This window comes from Centroberyx affinis, unplaced genomic scaffold, assembly GCF_046629955.1.
Source record: "Centroberyx affinis isolate AG114_WGS23_722 - 3 ecotype Tasmania unplaced genomic scaffold, CSIRO-AGI_Caff_v1 ptg003720l_1, whole genome shotgun sequence".
NCBI classification, from domain to species: Eukaryota; Metazoa; Chordata; class Actinopteri; order Beryciformes; family Berycidae; genus Centroberyx; species Centroberyx affinis.
This window is the reverse complement of record NW_027281604.1, coordinates 50,094-66,611: the sequence shown is the minus strand read 5'-3', so window position 1 is coordinate 66,611 and position 16,518 is coordinate 50,094. Positions and strand designations below refer to the sequence as shown.

General features: G+C 41.8%; 1 protein-coding gene across 1 annotated transcript in view; it reads left to right on the top strand.

The window, feature by feature from the left end:
• Positions 1-6,339, top strand: part of LOC139662168 (patatin-like phospholipase domain-containing protein 7) — a 31,917-nt gene extending 25,578 nt beyond the window's left edge. The window contains exons 32-36 of the mRNA XM_071540789.1: positions 191-343; positions 694-813; positions 1,003-1,087; positions 2,833-2,948; positions 4,009-6,339. Coding sequence (XP_071396890.1) covers positions 191-343; positions 694-813; positions 1,003-1,087; positions 2,833-2,948; positions 4,009-4,161 — 627 coding nt within the window. The 3' untranslated portion in view covers positions 4,162-6,339. The remainder of the gene's footprint in view (positions 1-190; positions 344-693; positions 814-1,002; positions 1,088-2,832; positions 2,949-4,008) is intronic.
• Positions 6,340-16,518: the final 10,179 nt, after the last annotated feature.

Below are 16,518 nucleotides of genomic sequence, written 5' to 3'. Positions count from 1 at the left end.
AAAAGATACAGCATGTGGCGTGAGGATGTGCTTTGATAATAAATGGATCATTTTATGAATACCAATGAGGGGATATTTTGGGGATGTTTTTCAGCGATGCATCTGTTAATCTCTACACTAAATATTTTGCTGATTTTCACCAATATGGAGTGATGATGTATTTCAGTACTGGTTTGGCCTGTGCTCTTAGGTGTTGAACATGGCAGAGATCCAGACACGGCTGGCCTATGTGTGCTGTGTCAGGCAGCTGGAGTCGGTGAAGAGCAGTGACTACTGCGAGTACATCAGACCTCCCATTGACAGATACCGCACACTGGAGTTTGGAAAGTTTGATGAGATTGCTGTAAGTATGAGAATGCCGTAGTGTCGTCTTGTGATTCTGATTTCTGTTTTGTTTACTCTCAGATTCTGGTCTTTGCCTTGGCTGTACTCTATTATTTGTTTCACTCTTGGTTTTACCCTGGGTCATGAGTAATCATAAAACATATATTTGAACTCGGTAACAAATCTCAGACAAAATGCCACAAAGGTTATGTAAATAATTTTAGAATTATTTCTGAGCAGCTTTTCTTCTTTGTTTGATCTTTGTTCCTGTGTATCAGCTTGGTGGTCAGCTTTTGGCCATCAGCAAAGAAAATATTGATATGATAATATTGATACGTGTTCGTTTCTGTGTTCACCCATGTGATGCAGGAGGTGGGCTACCAGCATGGCAAGACTGTATTTGACGTGTGGGGTCGCAGTGGAGTGGTGGACAAAATGTTAAAGGACAGACACCAGGAGGAGTTCCACAACACCCAAAGCAACAGCAATGTAAGGATGGAGGGAAGAAAGAAAACATGGGAGTGGTGTAGAATATGAAAGGAAAACCACAAGGGAGAAATAATTCCTTGGGTATTTTATGCTGCATAGATGTAAATGACGACCTACTGTTTGTTGGTCTAGTCTAATTGTGTGTGTGTGTGCGTGTGTGTGTGTTTGTGTGTGTGTGTGTCCTTTCAGATGGTGACATGTCCCAATGCTTCCTTCACTGACCTGGCAGAGATTGTGTCCCGCATCGAGCCTGTCAAACCTGCTCTGGTGGATGGTAAAATGATCAAAACTCACAAAGACACACCACACTCTCACTCTCATCCACACCCTTGCTCATGCTCCCGCTGTTGTTTTTGCCAGCTGTGCACAGCTGTACCGATTCAAGCATTCTGGATTGGGTGAAAGCTGGGGGAGGATTAGTTTGACACGCAAAATCATGAATATTGATTTTTCTATTAATGTTTCTTTTTTGCATCTTTCCTTCTCACTCCATGTCACACTTTGCAACAGTCAACCCCCTCCCTTTGTGGATGTGATTTTAGCTTATGCTGCATTCATGTGTTGTGGGAATAAGTGTCAGAATGACTCGATGGCTCAAAGCAATGTTCATGCATTCAGACCCGCTTGAGGCTGTAAATACTATAATTGCAGTTCTCTCTAGACTCTGGTTGCTCAATAATTATTCTAAGCTTTTTTACACTTAACCCACATGCAGTTAGTGAGTGATACATTTGAGTTTGGTTTACAGCAAGCCAAAGATTTCAAAGTCGACCATAAACAAACAAAATAAGTAGTTGTGTCCTGCCTGGCATAAGTAAAGTCTGCCTTCCTCTTCATGGCACAGAATTGAATCATGTCCGATTCGATAAAAAATCAACCTGCTCAAAGATACAGTATATTTCCTGTATTGAATCGATAACTAGACGTCCAGATTCATATTGACTCAGTCTAATAAGGAGAGATCGCTATACTCTATGTGATATAATTTACACTGTGATTTGACTGCAGTTGTAGAGAAATGAATGTTAAGAAGGCTTTCTGTTTCCTTCTGCTCAGCTAGCTGTTACTCAGCTGGAGGAGCTGAATAATTATATTGAGATTAATTACAAAGCTGCAGTTCTGCTCCTACATTTACACGTGTGCGCTCACACACACACACGCACACACACCTTCTGAAAATACCTTCTGTGTCTTGGAGAAGGTACGCTAATACTGAACCTCTTCCCTGTTTTCGGGTTAGGGTTAGGGTTAGGGTTAGGGTTAGGGTTAGACAGTCAAGACATAGACTGTGTTTCTTTGCTTGCTCTTATTTGTTTTTGTTTGGGTTCTCTATGAGATGGGCTTGTGTTTTTTTTCTGTCAAACTCTATTAGCAAGTGAATCTGTTTCACAGAGAGGAGGCAGTGGATTGCTAAACCCCATTGCAGATATTCTTTTTATCATATCAATTATGTATATTTATGTCTATACACGCTGGTTGAGACATGCTGATGGAAATGCATGTACATGCTAATGGAAAGTCGGATCTTTGCAATGTGTGTTTATCAGGCTTCAATGTTTCCAATCAAATAGAAACACTTTGCAGATTCAAATTACATCTAGAAACCATGTGTAGGTGCAGCCTACTGTCTACTGAAATTATTTTAAACAAAGCCAGACGTTGGGTGAAAGTGGTGCTTTCACTCCAATTCCAGATTGGGTGTTAACTGATGATTAATGTGCTGTTATAGTTATTGTGATGATGTTTTAACACGTTGCTTGTACTAAGACATCTCCATCCTCCCCTTTCTTCCTCGTCTGTCTGTTTATACCCGTTTCTCATTCATCACTCATCAAACCCCCATTCGACTTCTCACAACCTCCCACATCCTCATCCCATTCCCTCACTGACTCACTCATTCACCTGCCTACCCACCTTCATCCTTCACCTCTTCTACACTCCACCTATTCCCTCTCATTCACCCACCATCTTCCTGTTGCACTTCTCTCTTTCCGGTCCTCCACCCCTTTCCTCCATCAGAGGAGTCAGACTACCACACTGACTATGAGGAGGAGGCAGTGGAGAGTGCTTTGTCTGACATGGAGCTGTACAGTCACTATGGAGAGCACACTGAGGGGGAGGAGACTGCTGACACGGTGCGAAATTCTGGTCTTAAGGGTGGACTCATACTACTGGATTTCTTGTACTAATTAAGCACTTAAAACAGCCACATTTAGGAGGTTATTTAGGCCTCAGGGTAAAGTGTAAGTGTGATTTCTGCCATAATATAAATCTGCCTGGTACAGCCTCATTTGGGTTTAGTCTAGTTCTTGTAGTGTGCCTCCACCCTTTGTCAGTATTTTACTTAGTAGTAGTTTACTTTGCACTCATCACATTACAGGTTACATTTTCACAACTGTTGTGACACTCATAAAAGTCCAAGTTCAAAAGTTGCAGAGTTATTTTGGCTGCTCTGATCCAGAGTGATTTAGAGTGTAACAGTAGAATAAGTTTAATTTTCTAGATCACCAACATTACAAGCAGTCAGTATTAAGGAGTAACAGTGTGAAAGTGTGATTGGAGCAGCTGCAGTTCTTGACACAACAGTTGAACACCCCTGGGTTAATCAGGGCCACAATGTTGGAATAAAAACAAATTGTCATTTGAGTGATTGCAATACATGAGGCTGTTGAGTGGGATGCTAAAAGGAAATACAATCAGCACTCCTTTTTAGAGTGCTGATTGGATTTGACACAAGGTCTTCATCAGCAGTTACATTTCAGTTTAAAGGCAGCATATTAAGGTTTTTACATTAATATATTCCTGTCAAATGAGAGGTGAATGTGCATTTCAAGAAAGGAAAAACACAGGACTGATTGAACTATTACAATTATGATTTCATTTTGAACAAATGGGGAATTAATTTGACAATTAAGTAAAGAATCTCCAGCAGAGCGGTAAATTATGCTTTATAATTAACAGAAAGGGAAGAAAATGACTTATGCCAATAGAAATCAGCTGATATGGGTGCAGGCGCCACAAGAAACATAGAACTAATGATTGTCGGAACATTTCGTTTGATGATGATCCATTCAGTGAAAATCCTAAATGTTGAATTTTTAACCATTTTCTCTATAATTAGATGAGTTGTGTATGCTGTAATTTGATGAAATGCAATGTTAGCATGGAGACTTAAGTCTTGCTTCTGGTCCTCAGGATGAAGAGCTAGAGGCGAGACGTGTGCACCGTATTCCTCCCCTCATCAACAGCCACCTCTCAAACTCCCATGATGCCCCTGACAGTCCACTGGACTTGCCCACTCCCACACTTCAGTTCCCGGAGGCCCTCTCAAAACAGTCCAGCAAGTAAAGACCCACCCAGTGACCTCTGCCATCACAGTTTAACCTGCCTGTCAGGCTTTCTTAGCCACGCTTTGCCTTCCAGTCTGTCCCACATGACTCGGCCTACAAGGCTATTTTCTCATCCTGCCCTTAAGACTGTCACAGTGACTCTGATTACCATTCTGTCCTATATTACTTGGCCTCGTTGGCTGTGTGGCTGACATGACAAATGGAAAGTCCCTTCAACAACTGAATACAGGCAGCTAGTGTCAAACCTTTAGCAGCCACAAGTGCTATGCACTCCTAGTGCATACCAGTGCAGCGGCAAGTATACAGATTTCTCACATTGAGATGGTGAAGACTGAAGACTGTTCCCTGTTCCTTTACATGAGTCATACCAGTCCAGTGGGAGATAGGAGATAGAGGTGGAGGCAAAGGAGTATTTAACAGAATATCAGGGGCACCTCCTATTTCCATGAAATAGAATTTATTAGATTGATTACACTTATTAAATCCACTTCAATCATGAAGAGATGCTGGAGCTGAAGACAGGTTTAGGGATTTTTAAGATAGCGTTGAGACAGTCAAGACATAGACTGTGTAAAAGCCAGTGCAACTCAATATTAGACAGGTGGTGGTAATATTTTGTACATTCAATGTATGTAATAGAGCTGTGTGCACATGAACACTCTTACAACAGAGATGCTCCCACAAACACATACTGTTCATGCCTGGCAAACAAGATAGATTTTTTTAAAAAGAGAGAGAAAAGCAAGCGGCACACTTTGTGGTCATGGCTGTCGGCACAGTTTTGTCATGCCCCATGCGCCAGGCACAGAGAGGGAAGCAGTCACTGCAAGCCACTTCAAAGCGCTAGTTTTCCTCTGGGGTGGCGAGAGAGTCTTCTCCCCATCTGTTTTCTGTCTTGGATCTATCAGACACAGACTGAGCAGCAGACAGTGCAGATCTGCTTGGTGAACTCTAAGCTCTAGATGCCTCTGTACAATTTATTTATAGGGGCAATCTGAGGCAGCTGGTCAATTATTCACAAGAGCATGTTGTAGCACACATGATTTAGGTAAAGAATCGTTAAGACTTATAGGCTTATCATATGTTTTTCAGTGATTTGGATCAGATTTTTTGTTGCTTTCTAAACTGGAAAGAAAAAAGAAAGTCAATTTCCTTTTGGTTTTTGCATGTGTAGACTCCGATTAAAAATAGCAGATTTTAGTAACATACATATATTATAGACAAAAAAAAAGGAAATAAATAAATAAAGCCTTGTAAATCATATTTGAACCATGAATGTAAACACAGCCTAAACTCCAGATGCTATTATAGCATTTATGCACAGGCATAATCCAAGACAGCTGGACAATCATTCCAGAAGCGTATTGCAATGCACGATTGGACTAATGGATCATTATATAGCTTGGATTAACTTGTCTCTCGATATTACACTATATCCTTTTTATAGGCTAACTTACACATCATTACGCCAATCAATGCAAGTCTTTATATACGTTTAGATAGACATTGTACCTTGTGTGCCTCAAGTGCTGCAGTGTGTGAAACAGTGGCCTTAACTCTAATATTGATGCTGTAATACCGTAGCCTTACCTGTGTAGACAATGAAAAATCCCTGTGGTAAATAGTATGGAGATCCCATATGGTTTTGTATAAGTGGAGTTGGGATGCAGAATGTGGGAGTAAGTAAGAAAAGGTCGCTAGTTACCAACTGAGGCTGTAGTGTTTACTGAACTTTTGAAGAAATTGTCAATGTTTGACCAATGTTTGTAGTTTTGGGTAGCACCCAGCAACCAGGCACAATGAATTAATGGAGTCTGGCAGAATGAATGAGTATTTTGCTACTTTATTAAATGGGAGGTGGCAATGGATGAAGTGCTTAAGTAATGTATGGAACTGTGCCATGAAGTGAATGTAACAAAGCCTTAGCTGACCCCTGCAGAACGAGAACCACTCCTTCAGACACTGTGCCTTCACTGGCATGTTTTTACAGATTAGTTTAGCATGGAAAACAAAGTTTACCAATATGCCTGTATAACATCTATTAACTGTGTCTATATTTATGTTATTTGATAAATACTGTTTTTTGATAATCCACTGTTACTAATAAACCACTGTTGGTTGTTGTAGTGCTGTGTGCCTTTCATTTTTCGTTTGCTGTGAAGTAGAAATGTTCTTAGTCGACTTTCTGAATAAGAGAAAGGATAAAGCCATTAACAAAGAGATTTGTGTTTGCCTTTTTTATTTAGTCTTACTTCATCAACTAGTGGAAAATGACACGCGGAGCTCTGGCAGAGATTGGACTGGCATTGAGGAGTGAGTAATGACACTTCCAGCTGGAGCCAGGAAGAAATAAGTACTGATGAAGTTTTACTTTAATGAACGCAGCAATGCATAAATTTGCTTTGTGCTGTTGCAGCAGGCCTCTCCTAATGAGTTATTATCTTAATGAGGCTAGCCTGGGTAAATAAAGGATGAATGGAATAAAAAATATATATATCAAGCATAGCAAAGCATCTTGTTGAGATGGGGTGGCAGGGCGCTCTATTTGTTAGACTGGCTTTCAACCGGGGGATGAAAGCCAGGATGAAAGGCTCCTGGATCATCAGGCATCCGCCCTGCTGATGTTTCCTTGTGCAAGACAGTGAATCACCAACCAGCTTAAAGGGTGCAGTTCTGTAACTGACCCCGTGCTCTCGTTTCCCTGTGGAGGGGAGCAGGCGAAAAGATCCATTAGCTATCATTCAAGAAAACCACTATCCTGGGATCCATAAATCCATAGAGTAGAGAGCAGTGTAGAATGTGTTAAGTGATTGCTTTTTTGACTGAGATTTGGGTGATGTGATGAGAGGATGACTGTGAGAGAGAAGCAGAATCAGAGAAACGGGTTAAGGAGAGCGTATTTGTATTATACTGAACTCGGGGGAGATTGGTAAAGAGTGTAGAGATTATTATGAAAGGAGAGCTACATCACCTGTAGGCCTATTTAATACACACACACACACTCACACACACACCAATGGATGATTAATCCCGCCTTATTGATGTGTCCTATAATGAGCTTTTTCATACTCCCACCCTCCCTGGGGGATGCAGACTTTCATCAGCTAATTAATGAGCATCCAGGGGGGAATTTAGGTCATAAGAAGGATTGGAAGAAGAGAATGAGAGGGAAATGGGAAATAAGTGGCACTACACTACATCACAGGAGAGAAAGTGGAGGGGGGAAAACATGAGGTGAATGAGTAGGAACAGGGGCCTGGGTCCTCTCGTTTTTTGAGAAAACAAGGATGCCTTGACAGAGAGAAAGGGATCACAGTGAAATCACAGCTGGATAAGATAGTGGTGGTGTGTTGGCAAACTGCGACTCCACTCTGAACTGAATTACTATGACAGGCAGTAAAAGATTCAGAGACAGATAGCCGCTTATGGAAAAAATGAGGCAGAGGAAAGAGGGGACAAGGGCAAGCTATTGACCTTAAATTGAGGGACAGCTTGATTTATAGAGGGTCATGTGTAACGGTCCAGAACCAGTTCCTTCTGTATAGTGCCTCTTGTTCCCTTCCTCCCTCCTCTCATTCTTTTTCCACTGTCTACTGGCTTTTGTAAAATGGGGACAGAAAGGACTTGAACAGGTAAGTGGGTCACACTCTTTGCTTCAGGTGTTTAAGTACCTCTCTGATGCATGGATACAGAAATAGATTTTCAATACACAGACAGGTTCCCTACAGCAATGTAACATCACTCACCGAACATGCACCTAACATGAGTTCATTTCCAAAATTATGTATAAATCAAAATAATTACCTGAAGCTGATCACACAATATATAGCATATCATAAAGAGTGGCATGATCTTTTCATTTTGTGCTGCCAATCATTTTGTAATAGTAGGTATCACTTGGATTTCTCATTTCATAATGAAACACTTCAGTAGACTCCCACATACCTCCTTATACACAGTAGATCTTCCACACTGAGTTCAGCTGTGACATGCAGTATCAGTATTTCCTTGTTTAATTAAGTTTTGGAGTACATGAAGCACCAGCATCCATTGAACCATTCATCATAAACTAGACAAATGTCATACAATATTAGAGTGGAGTTTCTGTCAACATTTTCAGCTCATTTGTTATAGAGCACATTCAATATTTATCTCCTTTGTCTCATTGCAATTAGTTTGGTTTGTTGTATGTCCCACAGCAGCAAGTCTGTTGTCGCAGTTCATACCGGGAAAAATCTATTCCTAACAAAATTACTCTGACTAGACTGCATTCTGTGAGTGTGCGTGTGTGTGCACTTTCTTACATCTCAGAAGTGGGTTCAGGGGAGAACTAGAATTGACATTCTCCACAGAAGGAAAGGGATAGTTTCTGAGTGATATTGAGCTGAAGCCTTCTGGTTGAAATCAGTCTGCTGCAGTCACTTCTCATTTACTACGGTAGAACTTAGTGCTGTTAGCTCATCTGCCAGTCAGCCTGTAGCTACTTTTTCTCCGAAGTTGTCCTCTCTCTCTGTCTCTCTGCCAGCCATAGCATGACACCAGTGCTTTGTTCCGTCAGCCGATTGGCATGGGGATACACGATTGCGACACAAGCTGATTGCAACATGCTCCCTTCTTAGTGAAAGGCTGTTGTTGATAGATGTGTTTCCCCTAACTGCAGCACCGAGATTCATTTGAGGTAAAATAGTGTCTGAGGCTGCAGAGTCATTTCTAGGGCTGTCTGTCTGTGTGTCTGGGTAGTGTTTCATTTGGATGTAATCTGTTTTGTGTGTGTGTGTGTATGTATGTGCATGTGTTTGTGTGTGTGTGTCTGTGTGTGTGTGTGATGTTCCTGTTCCTCGGCAGTGTGTAATACAGGTGCAGGAAGAAATTTGTTTCAATTAGATTATGGTGTACGTATGGTGTTTGATGTAATGCTGACTGACACAGTGATCATTACCTCAGAAAAATCACCACAGATTTGTCAGCAGCTGCATATATTAGAAGAGAAGTAGTGATGCACATATCAACCAAGTTACTTCGACCAAGTGCTGGGTAGGGGACTTGACATTTAATGAAACAAGTCATCCACACACTGGAATAAAGCTCCTTTACTGATGTTGTAAATGAAAATGATGCCTGCACACTATAGTGGCAGACACTGAATAAACCTCCAAGATATTTTCTGCAATAATACTTAAGAATTTTCCAAATAATTCCTCCTGGTGCAGGAGCAATGTAGCAAGCCTGTTCATGTGAGCCTTTTATTTATTAAATTCAGTGACTCTGCTGTTCTGTGACTAACACCATGGTCAAAACAATGCGGTAAAAGTACCAAAAAATACATTTAGTAGACATCCTAAGAGAATCACAGTGTACAACATTAGAATCATGAGTCATAAAGCAACAGCACCCAGAGAACAGAATAAAAAAAAAATCACATTATGTCAACTACAGGTATGTGTCATGTACATAAAATTACATAAAAGTAGATTTACTTTGTGTGAGAGATGCAAGATCTGGTGCAAGTAGAGCACAAAGTAATTTTTCCACAGAAAACTCTTATCCTTCGTCAGCTCTGGGCTCAGATTAGGTTCTGGTAATTTAGGGTTGTCCTTTATCGCTAGGTGTTTTGTTATGTCTAGGTTTCGATCTGATCTGTGTAATGTCTCAATGTGAGTCAGTTCGTCATTACCTCAGGCCTGTACAGGATGTGCAGATAAGAAGAAAATGAGATTGTCTGTGATACCAATATAGACAAACACTATCAACATGCAGGTGTTGCTTCCACGGTTCAGCCTATGAGAGGCCTTATAGGACATAATTCAAACTGCAACTTGCACATACTCACATTTTACCTCTCACATACATACATGAGATGCTTACACATTGAAATGTCATGAAACCCTCTCACATATACTATTGAAACACTCATAAACACAACTAAAGCGCATTATGCTCATATACACTCAGTGGTGTAGTGGTGCCTGGAGAAGTGGGTATACTCTTAGTTTATGCCCAATTTTTTTTTTTTTTAAAGCGGCCCGTCCAGCAAAGGATAAACACCCTGTTATAAACAGTGACATGTAAGACTACTCTTGCATATTTAGTTCACCCAAAAATGGGCCATTAGGCTAGTATTTGCACATTGTCACTTAACTTCTGCTGCTCGACTTCAGGGAGTAAGGATCATTATGAATTTAACATTAGCCACAGAAGAGGTGCAGATTTTGCAATCAATACTGGCCCACAGACTATAGGGTGAGACAACTACATAATTATACATTTTGGGACCCCCGCCAAAATCTCGGCCGGATCACCGGGAACAAATTGGCGCCCAGCTATCGGCACTGGCCGGAACCGTGACCGGGAAGCATCGGCAGTAAGCCCTCTATTCTGCCAGCAGTACAGATGGACTGGTCAGGTGGACTGAGCTCGTGCATATGCATTGAAATAAACAGCGATATGATATAATTGTATAGATTCTACTTTAGTTTCAGTTAGCTTCAGCTTACATGCATGATATTGGTCAGCCAGCAGAACAGAGGGCTGTCAGGTGGACTGAGCTCGTGCATATGCATTGAAATAAACAGCGATATGATATAATTGTATAGATTCTACTTTAGTTTCAGTTAGCTTCAGCTTACATGCATGATATTGGTCAGCCTGCTTACTGTGTGGGAGAAACGGCTCCCGATCTCAGCGGAGAAACAAGCTGGCGGAGAAAACTAAACTTACATTTCTGGCTCTGTGATCCTATGATGTGCCATGTGCCACAGCCGACCAATGGTGTAACTTGATCACTCAGTCAGTGACAGACATTCGTGTTTATAGGACTGGCCCTGCTGTTGCGGTCCAGCCAAAAATTTGCAGCACACTACTGAATGATGCGCATCAGAAGGGATTTAGAAGTGGGTATACCCAATGCCAACTGAAAAATAAGTATACGCCGTCTACCTGCGTATACCCTGCACTACACCAATGTATACACTACTGAACAAGACTAGGTCAAAACCTAGTATACAGCTGGACCGTATGGGTATGCCACGTGCCACGGCCGACCAATGGTGTAACTAACTCCGCTGTAGACTGTTAATATACAGATTAATAGTCCATACATCCATACTGATCTCCGTTCCATCGCGTCCCGTCTCCTCTCTCCGCCGCTGCCCTCTCCACCGCGCCCACGGCCCACATTGATCCTCCCGATCCAAGCCCCGGTCGCTCTGGTACCCATCAGTGCCGAAAACGCCGTTCGCCGGACACCTGGTGACACATCGGCGACTCTCCCATTGCTGAACATGCTTTTTATACACTGACAAAACACTCTTGCATACACTACTGAAACACTCATATACACTATTGAAACACTCTGCTGTAACACAAAAAAGAAAAAAAAAAAAACTGCAGCCCAAGTATCAGAGCATTTCACTAGTGTATGTGAAAGCATTTTAGTTGAAAGGGAAGCAGTTTTGGTAGAAATGAAAGGAGGCTGGAATAAAAAAAACATTTGATTCACTAAAGGGTGCTACACTGAGTAAAAATCAGAGGGCAAGAGAAGTAGTGTGTAGTGTGCGGACCCATGGGATGACCCAAAAACACTTGACCACCCCACTGGCAGCGGAGAAACGAGTAAAGAAGTAAAGTATGCTGTTGTTCAATGGCGGAACCTTTGACATAATGATCACAGGGCAACACAAGACGTTTTAAGGCAGCGGTGTACTTAGAGTGAAGGCAAACTTGCCCAAAATCGTTTACTGACCCCATGCCAGTGGGGGCGAATGAAGATTAAAGAGATACCCGTGACCTAGGGAAATTCAGAAAACAACTGTGGTGTAACGAGAGGGTTCGATAGGTGGTGGTTGGATCACTCTCAAGGAAGAGAAACAGCCGGATGGAGACGGATATTAAACAGCACTTCACTTTTCTCCACACATTACTTTTTACAACAACCACACTTCCTTGTTCTGACTCCCATGTGTCTGAACTAACCAATCAGAAGCAAGGACTTAAACTAAGGTAAAAGTGAGGGAACCACAGAGGTAGATTCAGCAGATTATTACAGCTGTTTTAAAAATGCAGATGTAAGGATTTAAACATGTAAATATGTAAGTAATAATTGTGTAAACATAAATATGTAAATAGTTAACTGTGTAAACATAATAAATATATTTTTTGTAAAGTAACTAAAATATATGAATTAACTTAACTGCTAAACCTTACATTTGTAATCAACTGGAAAAGGAAATGGAGATGCTTTCCGACAAGGCAACACAACCAATCGTGATATTTTAGACCCATCGCAGACAGTCACACTCAGGGAAGAAGAGTTCCACTAGTCTGGCCAGTGAGCCTGTGCACACTGCAGAGGTGGAAGCCCATGCAGCACTTTCTGTTCCCGGCAGATTAACCCATTTTCCCTGTACATTCCGCACCACCTCAGACTAACTGTGAGGCATGTGAGGGCAGAAACATGTGTGCATCTAGACAGGAGCTGCTGAGCTGGAGAGCTGTGAAGCCCCTTTGTAGAAGTGCTCCTCCATGCTAGTATGGAGCTTCCCATCGGTCCTCCCCCGCATGTGCTGCCTTCTTCAACAGCGTCCTGGGACTCTTCACAGCCGATTTAGCTTTGCCGTTGCTTTGGCTGTGATATGGAGATGATGTTACATGTTTGGGATCCCATGCATTGGCAAAAGTCTGAAAATCCATGCCGGAGAAGTGGGGTCCACTGCCAGTTATGGCAATGTGAGGAATTTCATGCCTGCTGAACTGACATTTGCAGCACTCAGTTTCAGTGGCAGCTGTCGTGTCTGTGAGCTCATCCAGCTCCCAGTGTCCCAGAGTAACAGTCTGGCATTATTAGGTACTGAGATCCATGCACATTGGACAAGTCCTTTGGACCAGGGAAGGCTGGGTATTTGGTGAGCTGTTAGTGTCTCTTTTGACATTTTTTCCTGTCAGGAGTTGCAGATGCTACATTTGCTGACATCTTCTTAGTTATGCCTGGCCAGAAGACGGTATTTCGGAGGCTGGCTTCATCTCCAGAGTGAATCTTAGGGAGGGATTCTGAATGTAAGGGTTCCGGGATGAAAACACACAAATCCGAATTTCTCTGGTAGACAAACTAACAAATTAAAGGGGAATACCACTGAATATGTTCTTCCTATGGACAGTTTAGTCCATATTTGTGAACACCTAAATACAATAGCTGGAAAACATAGAACTTTAATTTGATGTGTCATTTGACTGCAGAGTTTGGAGGTTTGCTATAGGCTACTTTGTGGAACCATGAATGAGTTTCTATTCCAGTAATTCAAACAGTTCTGAACCAACACATAACGGGGTGGAAGAGCTCAAATGTCAAATTTAAGGTTCCACAGAGTCAGGATCCTATTCATTGTCTGCTGAAGCTAAGACTATATTGTCCTTGGCCACTGGAATAACATGAATTTTTCAACTCAGTAGAACTCCATTTAAGTCTATTAGCTAAATGAACACTTCAAAATGTGTATTTCAGTGGGATTGACTGTTGCATTTATTGATAGCTTTGTGGGAGTATTAACAAATGTTTTTGTTGATTTGGTTGCATTGTGCTTTTATTCCAAATCAAAAGGAACAGTTTAAACATATTTATTGAGCACACTCAGGCCATTGTTTTTACTGTACTTCTGGAGTGAAGAAAGATAAATAAACCTAATCAAACTGCATTCAGTGTGTAGAGTAGAGTTTAGATTGTTATCCACTTTTTCGTGTTCTATCTGCCTTGGATATGTTGTCAGGAGCCTTTGAAATGTTTTACTCCGAGAGCTTCCAGTTTACTTATTACTCACTTGAACCTTGGTTTGTATTGAACTGCATTCAGCCTTGTACTATCTCTGAAAATGTAAAAGGGTAAAAATGAACAACTCAGGCTACAACTGGAATTCATAAATGACCTGATTCTGTTTTTTCAGTCACTCCAGATATTTGAGCTATTCCACAACTGAACTGTGTACCAGATTTGATCAACTAAACAACAAGACAGACTCAAGTTTAACATAGCCTGGGCATATTGAAGTAAAGCTTTATGTTTGTCTTTAAAGAGTTTGCAAACTCAGACCTTCAGTATTGAACAGTCAAAGACACACAATTAGAAAATGTGCACAAGGTAAAGTTTGAACTGACATGCAAACTACATGCACACGCACACAAACACACACACACACACACACACACAACTAGTTTGTATTTCTCTCTCACTCTATCTCTGTTTCTCTCCCATTCTCTCTCACATGCACAGAAACAAATAAATATATACACACACACTCAGATGGTGTGGTGGTACCTTGCATCTTGCGGTCTTGCTAGTTTTTGGGCTCAACCTTGGAAGGAGGTTTTCTGTTGTTAATCACTCAGGCCCATGTCCCTCATCATTAGGACACCATAATTACTCTGATTGCCTGGGTTTATCTGCTGATATGGACAAATGCAACCCATCATTCAGGTAGTACAGAGCAACACATATGCACCACTGGAAACAGAGCCAGCAGCCATTGAGGGACATAGAATTTATTAAGTTATAAAACTATTATTATAAAAGTGTGATGTGATGTGTGTAAACTAGTGACTTGATAAAATGTGACAAATGTATTACACAGCACAAATGAGTTTATGTAGCAGAGATCATTCAAACATACTCTTAGCTGCACACACAGCTAAATTTAGAGTTAAATTGAAACACGCAGTAAACAGGAACATAGCAGCACCCTTTCTGCTTGGAGAGGGAGAAAATATGATGGCTGCTGACCAATTTTCACCATGAAGGGACCAAAACAGTCCATTCCCTTTGACCCTGCTGGACGTAAGAGTTTCGGCTGTTAGGGAGCAAGTCAGCCATTTTCATACGGCAGGTTGACAGGATTTGCAGACCATTTTTGCCATTCAGTGCAAAGATGTTGGAATTTTCAGATGGCTTCCCTGCCTCTTAGGATCCAGTAGCATTGCCAGTTTTCCGCAAAAACATGCTCTGGACCCAGTTGGTTTAACTGGTCGTAATTGTGCTTAATTAGCAGCTTAGTGATCTGATGAGTTGGTGAGTGAAGTAAAACTGGATCAAAGTCACACTGGTGGAGACAATCTGCAACCTAAATTAGCTAAGTATCTGCATCCAACTCCGGGGACAGGGTCAACAGATGGCTGCTGATGGTGGCTGAGTATGGTCATCGGGGAAGCTTTCCAGTTGCACTTGTCTGAGGAGTATTGATTTCATCTCTCTGAAATCACCAGCTGTTGGGTAGCCAACTCCAGAGGCTGCCCCGTGTAATGGCTGTGCTGTGGCTTTCAGAAGCTCCTGGAATGTGTTGAACTGGCTGATGTCTGAGAAGGATGAGTTGGCATCATAGACCGTAAAAAACAATAGACACAGTGAATGGACTCACAACTGGCATCACCTTCCGATTTTCCAAATGTTGGAGCTTGGATTGAAGTGAGAGGCACAATTTTGATATGCCTATTCAACATGATGGAGTCACACTGATTAAGAATGAATAAGTGAATTAACCAATAGGATCCGTACAGTCAATCAGTGGCTGTGAATTATTATCCACAGGATCCATGGTTGTAACTAATATACTTCAGTGTTCAAAGAAAGAACAGGATATAATCAAGCATGATGACACAAGCATAGTTTATTGGCCAGTAATTTTTAATTTGTTCAGAAGGCATTCTAATTGACATCATTCTTCACTTGATCTTACTAGCAATCTGGGCAATTCACTCTCCAGGAGCTCCAAACTTCCATGCTCCAAACATAGACATACATTTTTATCCCCCACCTGTGCTGTGCATGCATTTGCTTTGGCGGAATTGTGCGGCAGTAGTGATCTTTTGCTCTACTATATATTATTCTACACAAGTATGGGATTTCAAAAGAAAATACCACTGGTCTGGGAGTCTACGTATGTGTGACAAAGACATTTTAGTAAGTCAGTATGGCACATGACAGTACCTTATATAGCCAGGGGAGAGAAGGTCACTGTGGTTTTGCCCATGCGGGGCCCACAGTCCCAGTTCCCACCTATGGGCCTCATATGGGTTTTTTGTGGGCAGCCCACAGAAAGCCCAATCGGGCCCACTGTGGCTTTGCCCATGCAGGGCATGGGCCTGCGTGGGTTTTCTGTGGGCTTTCCCATGGCAGCCCACAGAAAGCCCATACTGGCTTTCTGTCATCATCATCATCATCATGTCGAGTCCCCTGGGGCAACTTGGCCCTTGAGATGACACCTCTCCACACGTCCCGGTCCAGCATGCCAGAGCGCAGTTCATCAGTGCTGACGTAGCCAGTGTCCTTCTTCAGCACGTCCAAGTATGTTATCCTCCTAGCACCACGTGTGGCTTT